General features: G+C 39.1%; 2 protein-coding genes across 2 annotated transcripts; both read left to right on the forward strand.

Moving 5' to 3' along the window:
- The first annotated feature begins 5320 nt into the window (after positions 1-5320).
- On the forward strand, positions 5321-7470 carry LOC311289742 (coiled-coil domain-containing protein 63-like). Its single transcript, XM_084407986.1, has 5 exons — positions 5321-5376; positions 5823-5951; positions 6032-6330; positions 6460-6623; positions 7333-7470. The coding sequence occupies exons 3-5, from the start codon at positions 6174-6176 to the stop codon at positions 7345-7347; spliced, it is 336 nt and encodes a 111-aa protein (XP_084264112.1). The 5' UTR covers positions 5321-5376; positions 5823-5951; positions 6032-6173; the 3' UTR covers positions 7348-7470.
- Positions 7471-9525: 2055 nt separating this feature from the next.
- Positions 9526-17717, forward strand: LOC311289062 (uncharacterized protein; the record flags this gene model as incomplete). The annotated part of the gene is made up of 8 exons (XM_084406821.1): positions 9526-9589; positions 10036-10164; positions 10245-10327; positions 10851-11019; positions 11146-11309; positions 13383-13498; positions 13629-13713; positions 13809-17717. 8 exons carry the CDS (start codon positions 9526-9528, stop codon positions 13908-13910), a joined length of 912 nt encoding a protein of 303 aa, XP_084262947.1. The 3' UTR covers positions 13911-17717.
- Between the last annotated feature and the right edge of the window lie 1811 nt (positions 17718-19528).

The raw sequence follows: 19528 nt of genomic DNA on the forward strand, positions 1-19528 counted from the left end.
ATACAGTTTTCAGTATTCTTTGAATAGAACTTTCAAAAGAGCAGCATTTATTTGAAACATTTTTTTTTAAACAATTTAAAAGCTTTTACTGTGACTTTTGATCAAATTAATCTATCTTTTCTGTATAAGCATTTTTTCAAAACAATAAATCTTTAAAATAATGAAAATGTTTATAAAACAGAACAATGACCAATTATAACCACATTAGAAAACTTTAAAGGGATAGTTCACACAAAAATGTAAATTCTGTCATTAATTACATACTCTCATGTCGATCCAAACCCATTAGACTTTTGTGGAGAACACAAATGAAAATATTTTTAACAGATGCCTTGTGTGTGCAAACAATTACGTCTTTATTCACAAATTATGTATCTCAGACGCATGAGATGGCCGGCTCTCTCGCCAACACAACCCTGATGAATCGTGGTGCTCCGTGAACACGTGTCAGAGATCTATATTTTGTAGGGCTGGGTACAAAATATCGATTTCTCGATTTTAATCGATTCTCATTTTTCAGGGTGGCCGCGGGTCCTTAAAAAGTCTTAAAATGTCTTAAATAAAATATTCAAATGCCTTAAATTCAGATTCAATAGGTCTTAAATATTTCTGGTCATGTTACCGCTAAAATTTCTCCAGTCTGACGGACATAAGTGTCTAATGTCTAATGTCCGTCAAATAACCAGTGAAGCATCGAATCGCGAGAATGATTCAGATTTTATTACATAACCAGTAGGGGTGTAACGATACGCGTATTAGTATTGAACTGTTCGGTATGAGGCTTTCGGTTCGGTTTTCGGTAAGCATTTTCAGATGGTTCGTTGGACCATTTTTCCTGCCGACCAAAATTTCGTTATTTCAAATGTAGGTGCGTTGCGCGTGGGAAGCGCGCTCATAATGTAACAGACACTGGCGCGACCACAACATTACCCAGCATCAAATGGCAAACGTAATGCAAGCGGAACGAAACTGCTCGTTATTGTGTGGTTGAAGGACCGTTTATCAGTTTGGACCAGTTCAGCGCGAGCCGATCGTGATCATGCTACACTGTTACTACACAGCGCTAATAAGAGATCCAGTAAAGAAAGCATTTGAATTCGCCACAAAAGTAATAACATCGCTGCGAGATCTAGTGAGAAACATTCACATTTCTCCGTTATTCACGGATCAAACAGCGCATGGAAACCAGGAAGAAACATTGTGCCATGAATGAACTATCAGTGTCCACAGATCAGCAACATTCACCATGGATTTACTGTAGTAACACTAACTGCAACCATGGAAGTTTGGAGGAAAAGTAGGCATAATGCCTTCAAGTAACATTACATCGGTTTTATTTTGACATTATGAATACAATTGCTGCCCTCAAATGTTAATCTGAACTAAAATAAACCTTTGTTTATAACTACAATATTACATTTCATTTTTTTTCCAAGGAGCTGTTTTGTTTTATATGCTCCTAAGAAAAGTCAATTATAGCTCTAGAATTGCTCAAAGTAAAAAAAAAATATCAAAGTAAAAAACAATATTTATGATGTTAGTTTTAATTAGGCTCGCACTGCTTGTCTCTGTGATAGATTTTATAGGAAGAAATCAAACAAATGAGCATAACGGCAAACACAAAAAAACTCCCAGAAGAAACATACTGAGGTAAAAATTCAGAATGTTGAGTTTTTTATTTATAACGTGATATAGTTAAGTAACATAACATGACGGGAGAAATTTTGCTGAATATTCTCACGATTGCAAATGTTACATTGATTTTAGTTCAATAAACAAGTGAATATTAAATTATTTCAATTACTTAGGTTAAATATTACATATACACATGTAATATATTGTGTATTTCCATCACAGGTTTGGTCTTAAATTTCATTCAAAGTGGCGTTAAAAAGGTCTTAAAAAGTCTTAAATTTAACTTGTTTATATCTGTAGACACCGTTTTTACGAAACGATATTGATTCTTAAATCCCAAGAATCGATTAGTCATCCTGTTTTCAGTTGATGAATGAATGGAACATTGTTGCGTGCATCCCATCCCATCCAATAAATCGCAATAATCTTTGTGCTTTGTTATTATTGATATGAAACACAGTCTCAGATTTCAAATCTGGGTTCGGGCCTAACTCCGAGCTCGGAGCCCTCTCCCCGGACAGCACGCCAAATACGCATTTTTTTATTTGTGCATGGCAGAAAGCACATACTGATACTGACGTAATGACACGCATAATAAGAGTTATTATTTTGTATGGTTTTACACATCGCTTCACCCTCAGTACGTGTTTTGGACATTTGTAGACGGTTCTATTTATATATGTGTGTATTTCAGAGAGGAGGCACAGACCGAAGTTGCCATGATGAAGAAGGATTTTGCGGAGTACTCAGCTGAGAAGGAGGAGCTGAAGAGAGCTATCTCTCATAAACACAAACTCAACAAGTTCATGACCACCAAGAATAAGGCGAGAACCGCCATGGATGATGGACAGGAAAAGAGAGCTATCTCTCATAAACACAAACTCAACAAGTTCATGACCACCAAGAATAAGGCGAGAACCGCCATGGATGATGGACAGGAAAAGAGAGCTATCTCTCATAAACACAAACTCAACAAGTTCATGACCACCAAGAATAAGGCGAGAACCGCCATGGATGATGGACAGGAAAAGAGAGCTATCTCTCATAAACACAAACTCAACAAGTTCATGACCACCAAGAATAAGGCGAGAACCGCCATGGATGATGGACAGGAAAAGAGAGCTATCTCTCATAAACACAAACTCAACAAGTTCATGACCACCAAGAATAAGGCGAGAACCGCCATGGATGATGGACAGGAAAAGAGAGCTATCTCTCATAAACACAAACTCAACAAGTTCATGACCACCAAGAATAAGGCGAGAACCGCCATGGATGATGGACAGGAAAAGAGAGCAATCTCTCATAAACACAAACTCAACAAGTTCATGACCACCAAGAACAAGGCGAGAACCGCCATGGATGATGGACAGGAAAAGAGAGCTATCTCTCATAAACACAAACTCAACAAGTTCATGACCACCAAGAACAAGGCGAGAACCGCCATGGATGATGGACAGGAAAAGAGAGCTATCTCTCATAAACACAAACTCAACAAGTTCATGACCACCAAGAACAAGGCGAGAACCGCCATGGATGATGGACAGGAAAAGAGAGCTATCTCTCATAAACACAAACTCAACAAGTTCATGACCACCAAGAATAAGGCGAGAACCGCCATGGATGATGGACAGGAAAAGAGAGCTATCTCTCATAAACACAAACTCAACAAGTTCATGACCACCAAGAATAAGGCGAGAACCGCCATGGATGATGGACAGGAAAAGAGAGCTATCTCTCATAAACACAAACTCAACAAGTTCATGACCACCAAGAATAAGGCGAGAACCGCCATGGATGATGGACAGGAAAAGAGAGCTATCTCTCATAAACACAAACTCAACAAGTTCATGACCACCAAGAATAAGGCGAGAACCGCCATGGATGATGGACAGGAAAAGAGAGCTATCTCTCATAAACACAAACTCAACAAGTTCATGACCACCAAGAATAAGGCGAGAACCGCCATGGATGATGGACAGGAAAAGAGAGCTATCTCTCATAAACACAAACTCAACAAGTTCATGACCACCAAGAATAAGGCGAGAACCGCCATGGATGATGGACAGGAAAAGAGAGCTATCTCTCATAAACACAAACTCAACAAGTTCATGACCACCAAGAATAAGGCGAGAACCGCCATGGATGATGGACAGGAAAAGAGAGCTATCTCTCATAAACACAAACTCAACAAGTTCATGACCACCAAGAATAAGGCGAGAACCGCCATGGATGATGGACAGGAAAAGAGAGCTATCTCTCATAAACACAAACTCAACAAGTTCATGACCACCAAGAATAAGGCGAGAACCGCCATGGATGATGGACAGGAAAAGAGAGCTATCTCTCATAAACACAAACTCAACAAGTTCATGACCACCAAGAATAAGGCGAGAACCGCCATGGATGATGGACAGGAAAAGAGAGCTATCTCTCATAAACACAAACTCAACAAGTTCATGACCACCAAGAATAAGGCGAGAACCGCCATGGATGATGGACAGGAAAAGAGAGCAATCTCTCATAAACACAAACTCAACAAGTTCATGACCACCAAGAACAAGGCGAGAACCGCCATGGATGATGGACAGGAAAAGAGAGCTATCTCTCATAAACACAAACTCAACAAGTTCATGACCACCAAGAATAAGGCGAGAACCGCCATGGATGATGGACAGGAAAAGAGAGCTATCTCTCATAAACACAAACTCAACAAGTTCATGACCACCAAGAATAAGGCGAGAACCGCCATGGATGATGGACAGGAAAAGAGAGCTATCTCTCATAAACACAAACTCAACAAGTTCATGACCACCAAGAATAAGGCGAGAACCGCCATGGATGATGGACAGGAAAAGAGAGCTATCTCTCATAAACACAAACTCAACAAGTTCATGACCACCAAGAATAAGGCGAGAACCGCCATGGATGATGGACAGGAAAAGAGAGCTATCTCTCATAAACACAAACTCAACAAGTTCATGACCACCAAGAATAAGGCGAGAACCGCCATGGATGATGGACAGGAAAAGAGAGCTATCTCTCATAAACACAAACTCAACAAGTTCATGACCACCAAGAATAAGGCGAGAACCGCCATGGATGATGGACAGGAAAAGAGAGCTATCTCTCATAAACACAAACTCAACAAGTTCATGACCACCAAGAATAAGGCGAGAACCGCCATGGATGATGGACAGGAAAAGAGAGCTATCTCTCATAAACACAAACTCAACAAGTTCATGACCACCAAGAATAAGGCGAGAACCGCCATGGATGATGGACAGGAAAAGAGAGCTATCTCTCATAAACACAAACTCAACAAGTTCATGACCACCAAGAATAAGGCGAGAACCGCCATGGATGATGGACAGGAAAAGAGAGCTATCTCTCATAAACACAAACTCAACAAGTTCATGACCACCAAGAATAAGGCGAGAACCGCCATGGATGATGGACAGGAAAAGAGAGCTATCTCTCATAAACACAAACTCAACAAGTTCATGACCACCAAGAATAAGGCGAGAACCGCCATGGATGATGGACAGGAAAAGAGAGCTATCTCTCATAAACACAAACTCAACAAGTTCATGACCACCAAGAATAAGGCGAGAACCGCCATGGATGATGGACAGGAAAAGAGAGCAATCTCTCATAAACACAAACTCAACAAGTTCATGACCACCAAGAACAAGGCGAGAACCGCCATGGATGATGGACAGGAAAAGAGACGCAGACGAGGTCAGAGAGCAATATTTGTAACCAAGAATTGTTGTTGGTTAAATTGTGTGCACTACCAACAAAGTTCTGTCATGAAACTCTAGATGGCGCCGGCTGATAGGCCCTTAACTATGTTTGCAATCACATCTGTATCTATTGGGCACAGCTGATTGGTTCCTGCTGTATCAGTAGCCAATGAGCTGGCTGCTCAGCCTTCAAATACGCTTTCAGAAACCCTCCGCCTGTACACATCAGCTACGGCTAATTAACGAATACTGTGTTGTACTCTATCTTGCTCACAGTGGTGTGTTGGAAATGCAGCAGTGTAGCAGATCTATTTTGCAGATCTAATTTACTTTGCTGAGTAAAAATAGAATTTACTTGCTAATCCCAAACTTTTGTTATACTCTGTAACAGACTGATTGATTAATTGATTCTGAATCCAGCTATTTTTTCTATTATGGCAGAGATGGAGGAGCGGAGGAGGGCAGACGCCGAAGGGGAGACGCTTGACACTCTGGAGGAGGTTTTCCAGGAGATCCAGAGATTGACTGGGGAAGATCATTTGGAGATGTTGGCTACACATTTCAGTCACGGTGAGCTTTACGTTTTCTGTTTTGTGCAGACAAATGATTGCAATGCATTCTGCTACAACTCTTTATGTGTTTCTTAACAGTTGAGGACCAGAACTTTTCTCTTTGCAACTTTGTGATGAATGAGAACGTGAAAGTTGAGACAGCGAGAAAGCAAATCCAGGAGGTCAGTGTGTGAATCATAGAACTAGTCAAATAAAGACCCGTTCGCAGATTGGAGAAGAGATGAAGCGGATCCACATGAAATGTGTCCAAAAGGAACAGAAAATTCAGGTGGAATTAAAAGAGTTGAAGGGACTACAGCAAGAGTGTGAGACAAAAGCTCAACAGCACGAAGCCCAGGCTGATGACATCAGCAAGTTCCTTCATCAGATCAAAACAGGTACTAGTAAAATCACCCAAACATGCGTTAACATAATCACGTGGAAGAATCAAAAATGACAACATAGAAGAAGAAGAAGAATGATACCTGCGTTTTTATACAGTAAAGCTTATGTTGATGTCATTCTAGGGACAGACAGTGTGTTCCAAAAGATTGACTGCGACCGAACACAGGTGTTAGACATGCTGGGCTATGCCTTTAGCATCAAACACAGTAACATCATGAAGTACCTCAGCCTGGTGGAGCAGAGAATCAGTGAACTGCTCATCATTCAAGCCTTCATTAATTATAAGGTACAGAAAGGACCAGAATGTACCAACAGGTTATTTCATAGGCAGTGTCCGAAATCACCCCCTGTAGCCTTAAATACGGCACTATTTGAGTGCACACATTCAATCCCCAGGGTTCCTACGCAGTTTGGAAAAGTATGGAATTTGATTTGAGTAATTTCCAGGTCTGGAAAAGTATGGAAAAAAGAAAGCAGATTATGGAAAAATATTTGCATTTCCAGACTATTGCCCCTGTTTAGTTTTCTATAATAGACAATTAAGAATTTAATGAACAAAAATGTCTCATAGAAGTGTGTTTTCATGGCAGCTGTTTAGTGATTGTCTAACACAACTGAATTCAAGGTGCACTTTTTCATTATGCAAAAATGCAGGTTATAAGTGTTCTGGGTTTCTTCTCGTGATATTCTTAGCACCGTATTACAGAGCCACTAAAAGGATCTTTGCAAAAATAAAAAATATGCAGACTTTCGTGTGCGCATGAGAAACCATTAAACTTAGCATAGACAATGCACACTGAGCGAGCACTATTTCAGATAGCCCGTCGGCCAGGCCGGTTATGCATTTTGGTAGCCCGACTGGAAAACACAATAGCCCCGGGACGTCGGGCGAGCGATTTTGCGAGCCCTGTGTACAGTTCATGTATTGCATTGTGTCTTGTATGGAATGTGTGTGTTTGAGCATATTTTGTTTGTTGTGTCATGTTTGTCCGCAGCCAGGAGATTTCTAGGCTGCGTGAGGAACATGAGGAGTTTCTTCGTGAGCTCGAGTGCCGATCGCGCAGAAAGAAGGACAGCCAGGACACTGAGAGAATCCAAGCTCTGCTAGAGCAAAGAAACACGGTGGAGGATCAACTAGATAATATGAGACAGACCCAAACACAGATGGAACAGGAGGTGCATATGTGCCGAGTTATTAAACTTATTAAACACACACTGTTGGTGCTACAGATGTATGATTATTTGCATGCATTTTGTTTACAGATCATGAATATGGAGAACAAACTGGTGGAAGCGAGAACGTCTCAGGCCTGCCAGACTCAGAAGGCCACCGACACCCTGCAGAACAAACTGGACTGGGTAAACAGAGAATCAAACATTTCACAGCATGCAGTTTCACTGAACACACAACTGTGGGCACCAAACATTTGGCCATACAAAACGGTTCATTTGTTCCTTAGCCTCTTATGCTCCTGGACCATTTTTGGGGAAAGCCTCCCACTTCCACATATTTTTTTCAAAATAGACAATTTTGGTGTCATTTTACAGGAAACCCTTTACAGTTTCATAAAACCGTGCTAAAAGTGATAAACATTGAAGTATATGTTGTCTGAGCTGTAATAACCCCCCCAAAAAAGAGGCGCTTTTTTTTTTCTTTTTCTTTTTTTTCTTAAATTCATTTTTGAAAGTCTATAACTCAGGCCCTGTGGGCTCTAGCAACATGCAGACAAGTATGGCTGTTTCCTCTAGATGCCAGCAAACACTGGAAAAAATAAAAAAAATTCTCTATAATGAAAAAGATGTTCATATTAATCTGAAGGGAGGAATATTACCTTTTTTTTATGTAATTTCCACCTACCCAAATCTAAACTCTGCTCATACCCATATACAGTGGTACATATGCAATATTCCAGTGTCATTTTACAGAAAACCCTTTGAAATGATATAAAACACTGCTGAATGTGATCAATATTATAGTATATGTTGTCTGTGCTATAATATAGAAAAATAGGTGCTTTATGATTTTGATCATTTTATTCTTTCAGAAGATACAAGATTTAATAGACAAATTCCTTAGAATGAGAGCTTTCTTGTGATATATGACTTGACTGTTTTGTGAAATATATAAAAAAATTATATTTGTAGAAAGATTTCTTCGCAATCATAAAGCAGAATTTTTTGCCTGGGACCAATGCATATTTAAGCTAATGTTGCATTTGACTCGATCGGACTGAAATATACAATAAATACTCTCCTCCCATAAATACTGTGTCTGAAAGGGAAAGCATCTGCAATGATGTCAGCCGCACGTGATAATTCTACGGTCATTTTTCACTGCGTGTCTTTAGTACATCCTGACAGTAGTTTTTTAACGCCAAAAGAGGGTTTGCGCTGGTGAAAGCTGTTTGTAAATCATGAACTTCTCCTTAAATGTTTTTGCTGTCCCTGCAGGGTATTATTCGGTGTAACAAACGGCTGACGAAGAACAGCCAGCTCAGAGAAGAGGTCAAGACACTCCACATGGAACGCACCCGATTCCAGAAGCTGCATGGCAGACGGGAGAAGGTTGGTCATTCTGGGTGTTTAATGAGTGTGAGGGATGCAGTGATTGAACACAGGTCAAACAAGTGCTGTTGTCTTTCTTTCAGGTATTGCGAGATGTTCGTAAGGAAATTGGTGAAGTTATGGACAATACAGCCACAGCTTTTGATGACAGGTACTTTGAGATTTTAAGTTTCTTCGCTTATATACAAAGTTCCCAAAATCATGAAAAACGTCACAAAAAAAAAATCTGTTTTAGTTTTTTATTTACTAGTGCAAAGTGCCCGTGCAAAATCAGTTTTGTGTGTTTTTAGTAAGTGTTGGTTTGGTGTGTTTGAGTGCTCATTGAGTTACAATTGCACAGCAAAAGTTCAGTGACTTTTTTTATCTGTGCATGGCAGAAAGCACATACTGATACTGATGTAATGACACGCATAATAAGAGTTATTATTTTGTATGGTTTTACACATCGCTTCACCCTCAGTACGTGTTTTGGACATTTGTAGCCGGTTCTATTTATATATGTGTGTATTTCAGAGAGGAGGCACAGACCGAAGTTGCCATGATGAAGAAGGATTTTGCGGAGTACTCAGCTGAGAAGGAGGAGCTGAAGAGAGCTATCTCATAAACACAGATTCAACAAGTTCATGACTACCAAGAACAAGGCGAGAACCGCCATGGATGATGGACAGGAAAAGAGACGCAGACGAGGTCAGAGAGCAATATTTGTAACCAAGAATTGTTGTTGGTTAAATTGTGTGCACTACCGACAAAGTTCTGTCATGAAACTCTAGATGGCGCCGGCTGATAGGCCCTTAACTATGTTTGCAATCACATCTGTATCTATTGGGCACAGCTGATTGGTTCCTGCTGTATCAGTAGCCAATGAGCTGGCTGCTCAGCCTTCAAATACGCTTTCAGAAACCCTCCGCCTGTACACATCAGCTACGGCTAATTAACGAATACTGTGTTGTACTCTATCTTGCTCACAGTGGTGTGTTGGAAATGCAGCAGTGTAGCAGATCTATTTTGCAGATCTAATTTACTTTGCTGAGTAAAAATAGAATTTACTTGCTAATCCCAAACTTTTGTTATACTCTGTAACAGACTGATTGATTAATTGATTCTGAATCCAGCTATTTTTTCTATTATGGCAGAGATGGAGGAGCGGAGGAGGGCAGACGCCGAAGGGGAGACGCTTGACACTCTGGAGGAGGTTTTCCAGGAGATCCAGAGATTGACTGGGGAAGATCATTTGGAGATGTTGGCTACACATTTCAGTCACGGTGAGCTTTACGTTTTCTGTTTTGTGCAGACAAATGATTGCAATGCATTCTGCTACAACTCTTTATGTGTTTCTTAACAGTTGAGGACCAGAACTTTTCTCTTTGCAACTTTGTGATGAATGAGAACGTGAAAGTTGAGACAGCGAGAAAGCAAATCCAGGAGGTCAGTGTGTGAATCATAGAACTAGTCAAATAAAGACCCGTTCACAAGATGAACTGAACTTTGTAAAATTACTTTTGTTATTTTAGTACTATTTGTGTACTATTATAGTGTTTGTATTATATAGTATAGCATTTATACTATAATACTCCATGTTTAGTTAAGTTTCTTTTGTGATTTTGTCATTTTTATTAGAATTAGTTTTTTTCTGTTTAGCTTTATTTTCTTTTTATAGTAATTTTAGCACTTCCACTTTTTTTCAGTTAATCGTCAAAGCAACATTTCTAATGGACGTTTTTGAAGTTTTTCGTCTAATATTTATTTTAATTCATTTTAAGCTTTATTTCACTTAATGAAAGCAATTTTAATAGTTTTAGTTTTAGTTAATAAGAACAACACTAAAACCAAACAAAACATTGGCCAACCTGGGCCAAATGAACATGCACCGAGCAGAATGTTATTCATATTCACATTTTAATACAGACACAACAGTAGGAATCCATTTTTTGTGTTGATTCTGTTCCAGATTAGAGAAGAGATGAAGCGGATCCACATGAAATGTGTCCAAAAGGAACAGAAAATTCAGGTGGAATTAAAAGAGTTGAAGGGACTACAGCAAGAGTGTGAGACAAAAGCTCAACAGCACGAAGCCCAGGCTGATGACATCAGCAAGACCCTTGATCAGATCAAAACAGGTACTAGTAAAATCACCCAAACATGCGTTAACATAATCACGTGGAAGAATCAAAAATGACAACATAGAAGAAGAAGAATGATACCTGCGTTTTTATACAGTAAAGCTTATGTTGATGTCATTTTAGGGACAGACAGTGTGTTCCAAAAGATCGACTGCGACCGAACACAGGTGTTAGACATGCTGGGCTATTCCTTTAGCATCAGCGACAGTAACATCATGAAGTACCTCAGCCTGGTGGAGCAGAGAATCAGTGAACTGCTCATCATTCAAGCCTTCATTAATTATAAGGTACAGAAAGGACCAGAATGTACCAACAGGTTATTTCATAGGCAGTGTCCGAAATCACCCCCTGTAGCCTTAAATAGGGCACTATTTGAGTGCACACATTCAATCCCCAGGGTTCCTACGCAGTTTGGAAAAGTATGGAATTTGATTTGAGTAATTTCCAGGTCTGGAAAAGTATGGAAAAAAGAAAGCAGATTATGGAAAAGATTATGTGTTCTGGGTTTCTGGGAAACCATTAAACTTAGCATAGACAATGCACACTGAGCCACCTATTGCACCATCAGCCCATTTCACGGTGTGGTTTCTTGGCCGCCATTAAAGTGTGTTAAAGCAGACCCAAGGCCTTGAAATATAATGTACTGCCCTACACATTTTGCACACTTTTTTTTTTTTTTTTTTAAAGTAATTTGAGTCTGGAAAAGTATGGCATTTTTAAATGGAATATGTGTAGGAACCCTGAATCCCACAATGCACTGTGATAAAGAGTTTCTTATTATTAGAGCTGCCAGTTTGCTAAGTTTCAAATGACTATTAAGCATCAAGCACAAACGATGCAAACCGGCAGCCCTTCCGGCGCACTCAATGTCCGAATTCACTCACTCGTTTTCATTCACTCCTTTAACTCGACTATATTAGTGGAGTGATTTAGGGAATAGTGAATGAGGGTATAGGGGGCGATTTTGAACACAGCCATAGTGTTAAAGCAACACTGATAAATATGCAGCCAACCCAAGTGTATTTTACAAAAGAAAAGAAAATGTACAATAATACAATGTTACACCACAACGATTGTGTGTGTGTGTGTGTGTGTGTGTGTGTGTGTGTGTGTGTGTGTGTGTGTGTGTGTGTATATATAAAGTCTTTTAGTCCAGCGTGCACTAACACTGAAGACTGGAGTAATTTAGTTAAGTTTAGTTTAGTTTGTTTATTTGAGCAGTAAACATTCTGCTCAAAAGGAGTGGACCGAAGCAAAAGCGCCCTCCCCCAAAATTAATACAATAAAAATTCTCATTTTACAATAGTACAAAGGAACATAGTGCAAAAGCAACAAAACAACAACAAGGAAACAACAGCAAAAAATAATAATAATAATAATTTGATTATATATTATATTGATTATAATTTGATTAATTAGATTATATACACTTGCAGTGTCTGATCATGGTAGAAATACCCCTAATGGCAATTTATTTATTCTTCTCTAACCTTTTCAAAAATCTTTTGCTTGTATTTATATTTGAACAGGTTGATGTTTGGACATCGTTTCATGTCCATCTCCAAGTTATTCCACAATTGTACCCCATTAACTGTAGGGCTAAAACTTTTTGTTGCGCTAAAACTTTTTGTTGCGCTATGTTTCTGAGTCCTAAAATTTAATTCATCACGTAATTCATAACAAACAGTACGTTCTTGGAACCTTTCTATAGCATCTGTACTGTTTGGAACTCAACAATGTCATAAAACTTCATGATCTTTGATTTTTGATCTTTGGTCCAAAAACAACTTTATGAATTAATCGGATAACTCTTTTTTGCAGCATTACTATTGGTTTTAATGTGCTTATATAAGTACTACCCCATACCACAGAACAATAATGTAAATAGGGCAAGATCAGAGAACAGTATAAAGTATGCAGAGCTTTGATGTTTAAAGTATGCTTTACTTTTGCAATTACTGAAATGCTTCTTGATATTTTAGTGATTATGTATTTAATATGAGAGTTCCAAGTAATTCTATCATCTATAATAACTCCAAGGAATTAGATTTCATGCTCCCGCTCTATAACAACACCCTCTATCTGAATTGATTCCTGAGCATTGGAATTACCGTTGCCAAATAGCATCATTTTGCTTTTACTCAGATTTGGTGATAAGTAATGAGGCTGAAAATTCAGCTTTGGTCACAGGAATAAATTACATTTAAAAAATGTATTAAAATAGAAAACAGTGCTTTTAAATTGCAATAATATTTCACTGTTTTTACTGTATTTTTTTATCAAATAAATGCATCCTTGATAAGTATAAAAGTACTTATTCTGAAATGCTGACCAGTGGTGTAACTAATGTTAATAAATAGGACCGGAAGAAGAGTTGCGACCTGAAAGAGGTTGCTCAGGTCCTGCTGGGTCAGAAACCAGACGTGCTGAGACACACAGAGATCCTTCAGGAACGTCCGTCCAGGCCCATTACCAGGTGAGAGAAGCTTCTCATACAGTATGTTGAGCTATAGACACAGTCTATGGAGATAAAACAAAAGTACACAAAATAGGTGGAAATGACTTTATTGTTTTATTAATATATGCTCCTGGTCTTATTGTGCAAGATTAAGCTGTGATTATGAGGCCGAGGACTGTGAGGAGGATCGAATTTTGACCCACAAAGAACTCCGTCAGCTTGCTTTGAGAAATGTAAGGCACACAGCATAGCTCTTTCCCATTCTGATGTATTCATTAACTATTGTTTGCATTACAGTTAAATGGTGTTTGTGGGTTTTCTGTCGCAGGTCATGCGTAAAGAAACTCTGCGTGCAGGAGGAGGCAAAGATGGGAAAACCTATAAGAGCAGGACCATGTCTAGCAGCAGACAGCGTTTGCTGAAGTCTTAAGACACACTAAGTATTTGTGTGTGTGTGTGTTGTGTAATTTATCGGCCTTATTTTTTTATTATTCCCACTGGCAGAGGTGTCAGATGAGAGAGGGTGAGTTTTAATACAGACTAGATCTGCCACCATACAGACATTATCACAGAATTTGCTGACTTTCTATCAGAGTTAGTACTGGCTGCAGATAAAGTCCTAATTGTTGGTGTTTTAATATACATGTAGATAATGAAAAAGATGCATTGGGATTGGCATTGAAAGACATTCTGAACTCTATTGGAGTTAGACAACATGTGTCAGGACCTACTCATTGTCATAATCATACTCTAGGGGCACTATCTTGCACCCAGCGCAACTGACTTTGTACACCGACGCATGTATCATTCCTATTTTGCACCCGCGCAAAGCGGACTTTTCCCTCCACAGAAGCACGTCGGTTAACTAAGAAATACACTTGCGCTCCCCGGGGCGGTTCAGCGCAAAGAGGAGGCGTGTTCCGGCGCAAACGTTCCCTCATGCTATTTTACAGGTTTAGAAAACAATTGCGCCACTGACCGAAAAAAAACAGTTTAAAGTCAGTGGCGTGTTGCGCATGTTATTCATATGCTATTTTAAGGGCGCATGCTTGGCCATAATCAATGTAGCGTGTGCACAACGCGCATACACTTTGATTCTCTCATCTACACAGAGAAGCAGCAGTTATCATTTTTGCAAATCATACATTATTACGATAGATAGATAGATAGATAGATAGATAGATAGATAGACATTTTATTATAAAAGCATACATCTATCTTACACATTTACCCAAATTATCATACGCCTGTTTAACCGAAGTTAATTTGGGTGTGTTCCTCCATCCCCAACGTCCCTGACGAGAACGTCGGTCTCCTCGGCTGTGAACCGCTCCTGTCATGCGTCTGGCAAACCCGCCGTTATAATAGGAATCCACTTTAGAACAAGCGCGCCTGCTCTTAAAGGGAATGTGAGATGTCGCTCTGATTGGTTTATTTCACGTTACGCCCAAACCACACCTATGAATAATGAAGCTACTTCAGACAAACCCCTTTTAGATTTGCGCCGGGCGCAAGAGTCATTTATCCCGCCGGGAAAATAGCAACAGCGCCAAGACCCGCCCACAAAGTTACTTGAGCTTTGCGCTTTGACACTTGCGTTTCAGATCGTTAAAATAGGGCTCTAGATCTAATATTATCACACAGAATAAATGTTGATGCCGTTGAAATTCTGCAGCAGAGCGATGACATCTCAGATCATTATCTAGTATCGTGTAAATTACATTTAGCCAAGGCTGCAAAGCAGACTCCGTGTTACAAATATGTGAGACCTATCACTTCTGCCACTAAAGATCGCTTTATCAATAATCTTCCTGATCAGTTTCATCATCTCAGCATCCCGGATAGGTTAGAAGAACTCGATATTGCAACAGAAACTTTTAACTCTCTCTTTTTCAGCACTTTAGACACAGTTGCTCCGTTGCACTTAAAGAAGATTTAAGAAAATAGTCCAATGCCGTGGTACAACAAGGCAAGTTTGGAAAGGCAAGTTTTATTTATATAGCACATTTCATACACAATGGCAATTCAAAGTGCTTTACATAGAAGAAATTAAAATAATAAAAAGAAATAAGAATAATTAAAACAGTTTAGAAAAGTAAAATAAAATACAGCACAGTACAAACAGTTGGACGAACATTGGCACAGTGCTCATTCAGTAAATGCATAGCTAAACAGAAGTGTTTTGAGTCTGCATTTGAATGTGACTACTGTAGGAGCACGTCTGATCTCTCCTGGAAGCTGGTTCCAGCTGTGGCTGGCATAATAGCTAAAAGCAGACTCACCATGCTTAGAGTGAACCCTTGGTATTTCTAGCTGATATGATCCTAATGATCTGAGTGATCTGTTGGGTTTTATATTCAGTGAGCATATCTGCAATGTATTGAGGTCCTAGGCCATTGAATGATTTATATACCAGTAATAATACTTTAAAATCAATCCTAAATCTAACTGGGAGCCAGTGTAAAGACCTGAGGACTGGTGTGATGTGTTCATATTTTCTGGTTCTGCTCAGAATCCTGGCGGCAGCGTTCTGTATGAGCTGCAACTGTCTTACGGTCTTTTTGGGAAGGCCAGTGAGGAGTCCATTACAATAATCCACCCTGCTGGTGATGAAAGCATGAACAAGTTTCTCTAAGTCTTGTCTGGAAACAAAGCATCTAATTCTTGCTATATTTTTCAGATGATAGTATGCTGATTTAGTTATTGCTTTGACATGACTACTGAAACTAAGGTCTGACTCTAGTGTCACACCAAGATTTCTGATTTGATTTTTAGTTGTTTGACCCCTAGAGTGAAGGTATGCATTCACCTTGAGAACTTCATCTTTGTTTCCAAATGCAATGACTTCAGTTTTGTCTTTGTTTAACTGAAGAAAGTTTTGGCACATCCAACTGTTGACTTCATCAATGCATTGGCACAGGGAGTCAATGGGGCTGTAGTCGTTAGGCGATAGGGCTAAGTAAATCTGTGTGTCGTCTGCATAGCTGTGGTAAGCAATTTGGTTCTTTCTCATTATTTGGCTCATTGGGAGCATATACAGGTTGAACAAGAGTGGCGCAAGAATTGAGCCTTGAGGGACTCCACATGTCATGGATGTCCACTCAGACTTATGGTCTCCTATACTCACATAATAACCTCTCCCATCCAAGTATGACCTGAACCATTTTAGGACTATCCCAGAAACCCCCCCCCAGTTTTCACTCAAATGCACCTCGCAAATGATAAATCAAATGCTCAAACGCACATCGCAAATGATAAATCAAATGCTCAAACGGAAGCCGGAAATGATAAATCAAATGCAAATGAGGAATGTCAATCAAGTAGCGTGGGCGGAGCTTTGAGACAGAACGGGCCACTGAGCTGCGAGTGCAGTGTGCAACCCCCTTTAGGCAATCATACTAGCCTACAAGTCATGCGTAGTTGCCGAGTTACCATACGTACCATCAGAACTGAATACGAGCAAGAAGCACAACTGAATGTACGGGAAGCCGAAAGGTTTAAAGAGTATTGTATTTTTTCCGTTTTTATTTTTTTTTATTTAATTTTTTTATTCAAAGCGAGTTTTTCCCCATCTGTCAATTCAATCCACCTTTTTCTTTTCAAATTTATTTCAGTGCAATGTTTATTAAGGTTTAAAGAGGTTCTGAAGGCCCAATGAAAGAAATAGGCTCGTTTAAACTGAAATTGCAGGATAGGTTATTTTTTATGTTCTAATAGTTGCTGGCAAGTAAATTACAAGAAAGCTATAGTCCATGGACAAGTATGGGCTTTTTGTTTGTTATAACAAAGTCTTGTTATATCACTATACCTTACTCCTGTATGTGGAATTATTATCTCCACTGTCTAGAATAATTATAATTTAGAATAGATTTTTTTATGCCAAATGGGTATGTGCCTTGAGTTTTATAGCTCATGTTTTCTTCATACATTTTTGGATCCATTATTGGAATGTGACAGCAAAAACAGAAATTCAGGTGGCAATGTTGTGTGGTCATCTCCCCAATTTATAACACCATTTATTAACTTGATTAATTGATTGATTTAATTTTATGTTAATTAATAATAATGATTAGAATGTCATGTTGCAACCATGTATCTTGCATGTGAAAAATAATAAAGAAGGTAAAAATAGCAATATATGGTTTTAGTCATATTTATTCATTTTTATTTCATACAGGGAACATAAAAGGTGTCACCTGAAAATGTGTTTACCTTGTCAATTATTGAATCGACTGCTTCACCTGTTGTCAATGAGCTCTGCTCCAGGACCTCTGCTGCATCCCTTAAAAGTTTAGTTATTAAACTTTTGTATGCACCACCTATTCTTAACCATAGGGCCGCGAGCGCCACCTGGAGGGCCGCAATTTTTTTTACGTTTTTCACCTGTGGGCCGTGAGGGCCGCGGGACCAAACAAGTTATCAATTGAAGACACCAGAATGACCACTGTTATCCATGAGACAGTTACAGTACACCATCCCACCACTAGTGGCAGTAAGTTAATGTCTCAGTTAGGGGCCGATCACACCTAACGCGTTTTTCAGGTTCGAAAACGCGAGGTGCACAGCACTTACCATTACACAGAACGAGCAGTGCGCTGCGTTTTTTATGTTGCTAGGCGACCACTGTAACAGCGGTCCTGTCAGTCAAGTAAACGTCAAATCAGCCTATTAACTTTATTTACTTTCTGTTAACATTGTGGTAGTTACGGTTCGTGAAGTCGTTAAGATCCTGGTAACCCGCGAGAGCACCACAAGTTTATCCTCCACCATCGCACTCTCCGGGCATTCAAGCAACTGTAGCTTTCATTACTAAAACGGAAGGCCCGCCTCTCCATTCATGCGATTGGACAGTGGAAAAAAACGCGATGACGTCAGACGCTTTTTCCGCTCGGAGTTGCTTTTTTTTCCAACTGCAAAAACACGAGGCGCATAAACAGCGCGCAGAATGCTCGCTGCCATAGGAAACCAATTGAAAATAGGCGCCTCTCACTGCAAAAAAACGCGTCAGGTGTGATCGGGGCCTAAGCATTCACGATAGCGGAGGAGTTGGTTTTACCTGCCGCTGCGGATATATGCGGAGGGGAACATAAATAGGGAGTTGTAGCTTGTTCAAATTGTACTGCTGTGACTGTTATTGTTCATTTATAACAGATATGAAGAGCAACTTCAGGTTCTGCCATGAAAAAATTTTAACTGCTGAAACAATTATCAAATTATTTTGCAGATTATAAAGCTTTTTTTTTTCATTTGCACTTTATTTCAATTTTCATTTACAACTTATTTAATTTGAAAAATATTATTTTGAATTTATTTATTTTAGCAACACATTTTATTGTTTTTATTTTATTTATATACATTTTCTATTTTTTTGTAAGTAAAATTTGTCAAATCTAACTGATTTTTGTGTTAATATGCCTGACTTGAGCCTTTAAATTTGTTCTTGATGCAGATTGATTTGTTCCATGAATAATTGTATGTGGAGGTTTACATACACATGAATAATAAACTGTTAAACTGCAAGTGGATTTCATTTAGTTATTGAATACAAATCAAACCAAGGGTGAGATCAATAAACCAATACAGTGCTAATATCTGAATGGGCCCTGGGCCACTTTGTATTGTAAAATTTGGGCCCCGACATCAAAAAGGTTAAGAACCCCTGCAATAAACCATTTGTAACATTTTGTGATGGCATAAGGAACTACGATCAATATATCGATCAACTTACCCACTCTTATGCGTCTTACCATCTTTAAAGAATAAAAAGACACAAGTCAGCTTCTGACATGTTTGAATTCATGTTAAATAAATAAAACAATTGCAATAAAACAATTCCTGTGCCCTTCTGGGACCTTGGCCTTAAATGACTACCCTGGATGGATACATTTAGGCCCGAAAATATACAGTTTATTATACAAAATCAGTGCACAATCACCAGAATGAATGGGGTTTTGGTTTTTCGCAAATATCTCAGAAATGACAAGGGGAAAAAATCTCAAACTCTGGTCGTTCGTAGGACTCGAGGGGGCCTATCTAACGAGCCCACCC

This window comes from Rutilus rutilus (genome assembly GCF_951802725.1).
Source record: "Rutilus rutilus genome assembly, chromosome: 4".
NCBI lineage: Eukaryota > Metazoa > Chordata > Actinopteri > Cypriniformes > Leuciscidae > Rutilus > Rutilus rutilus.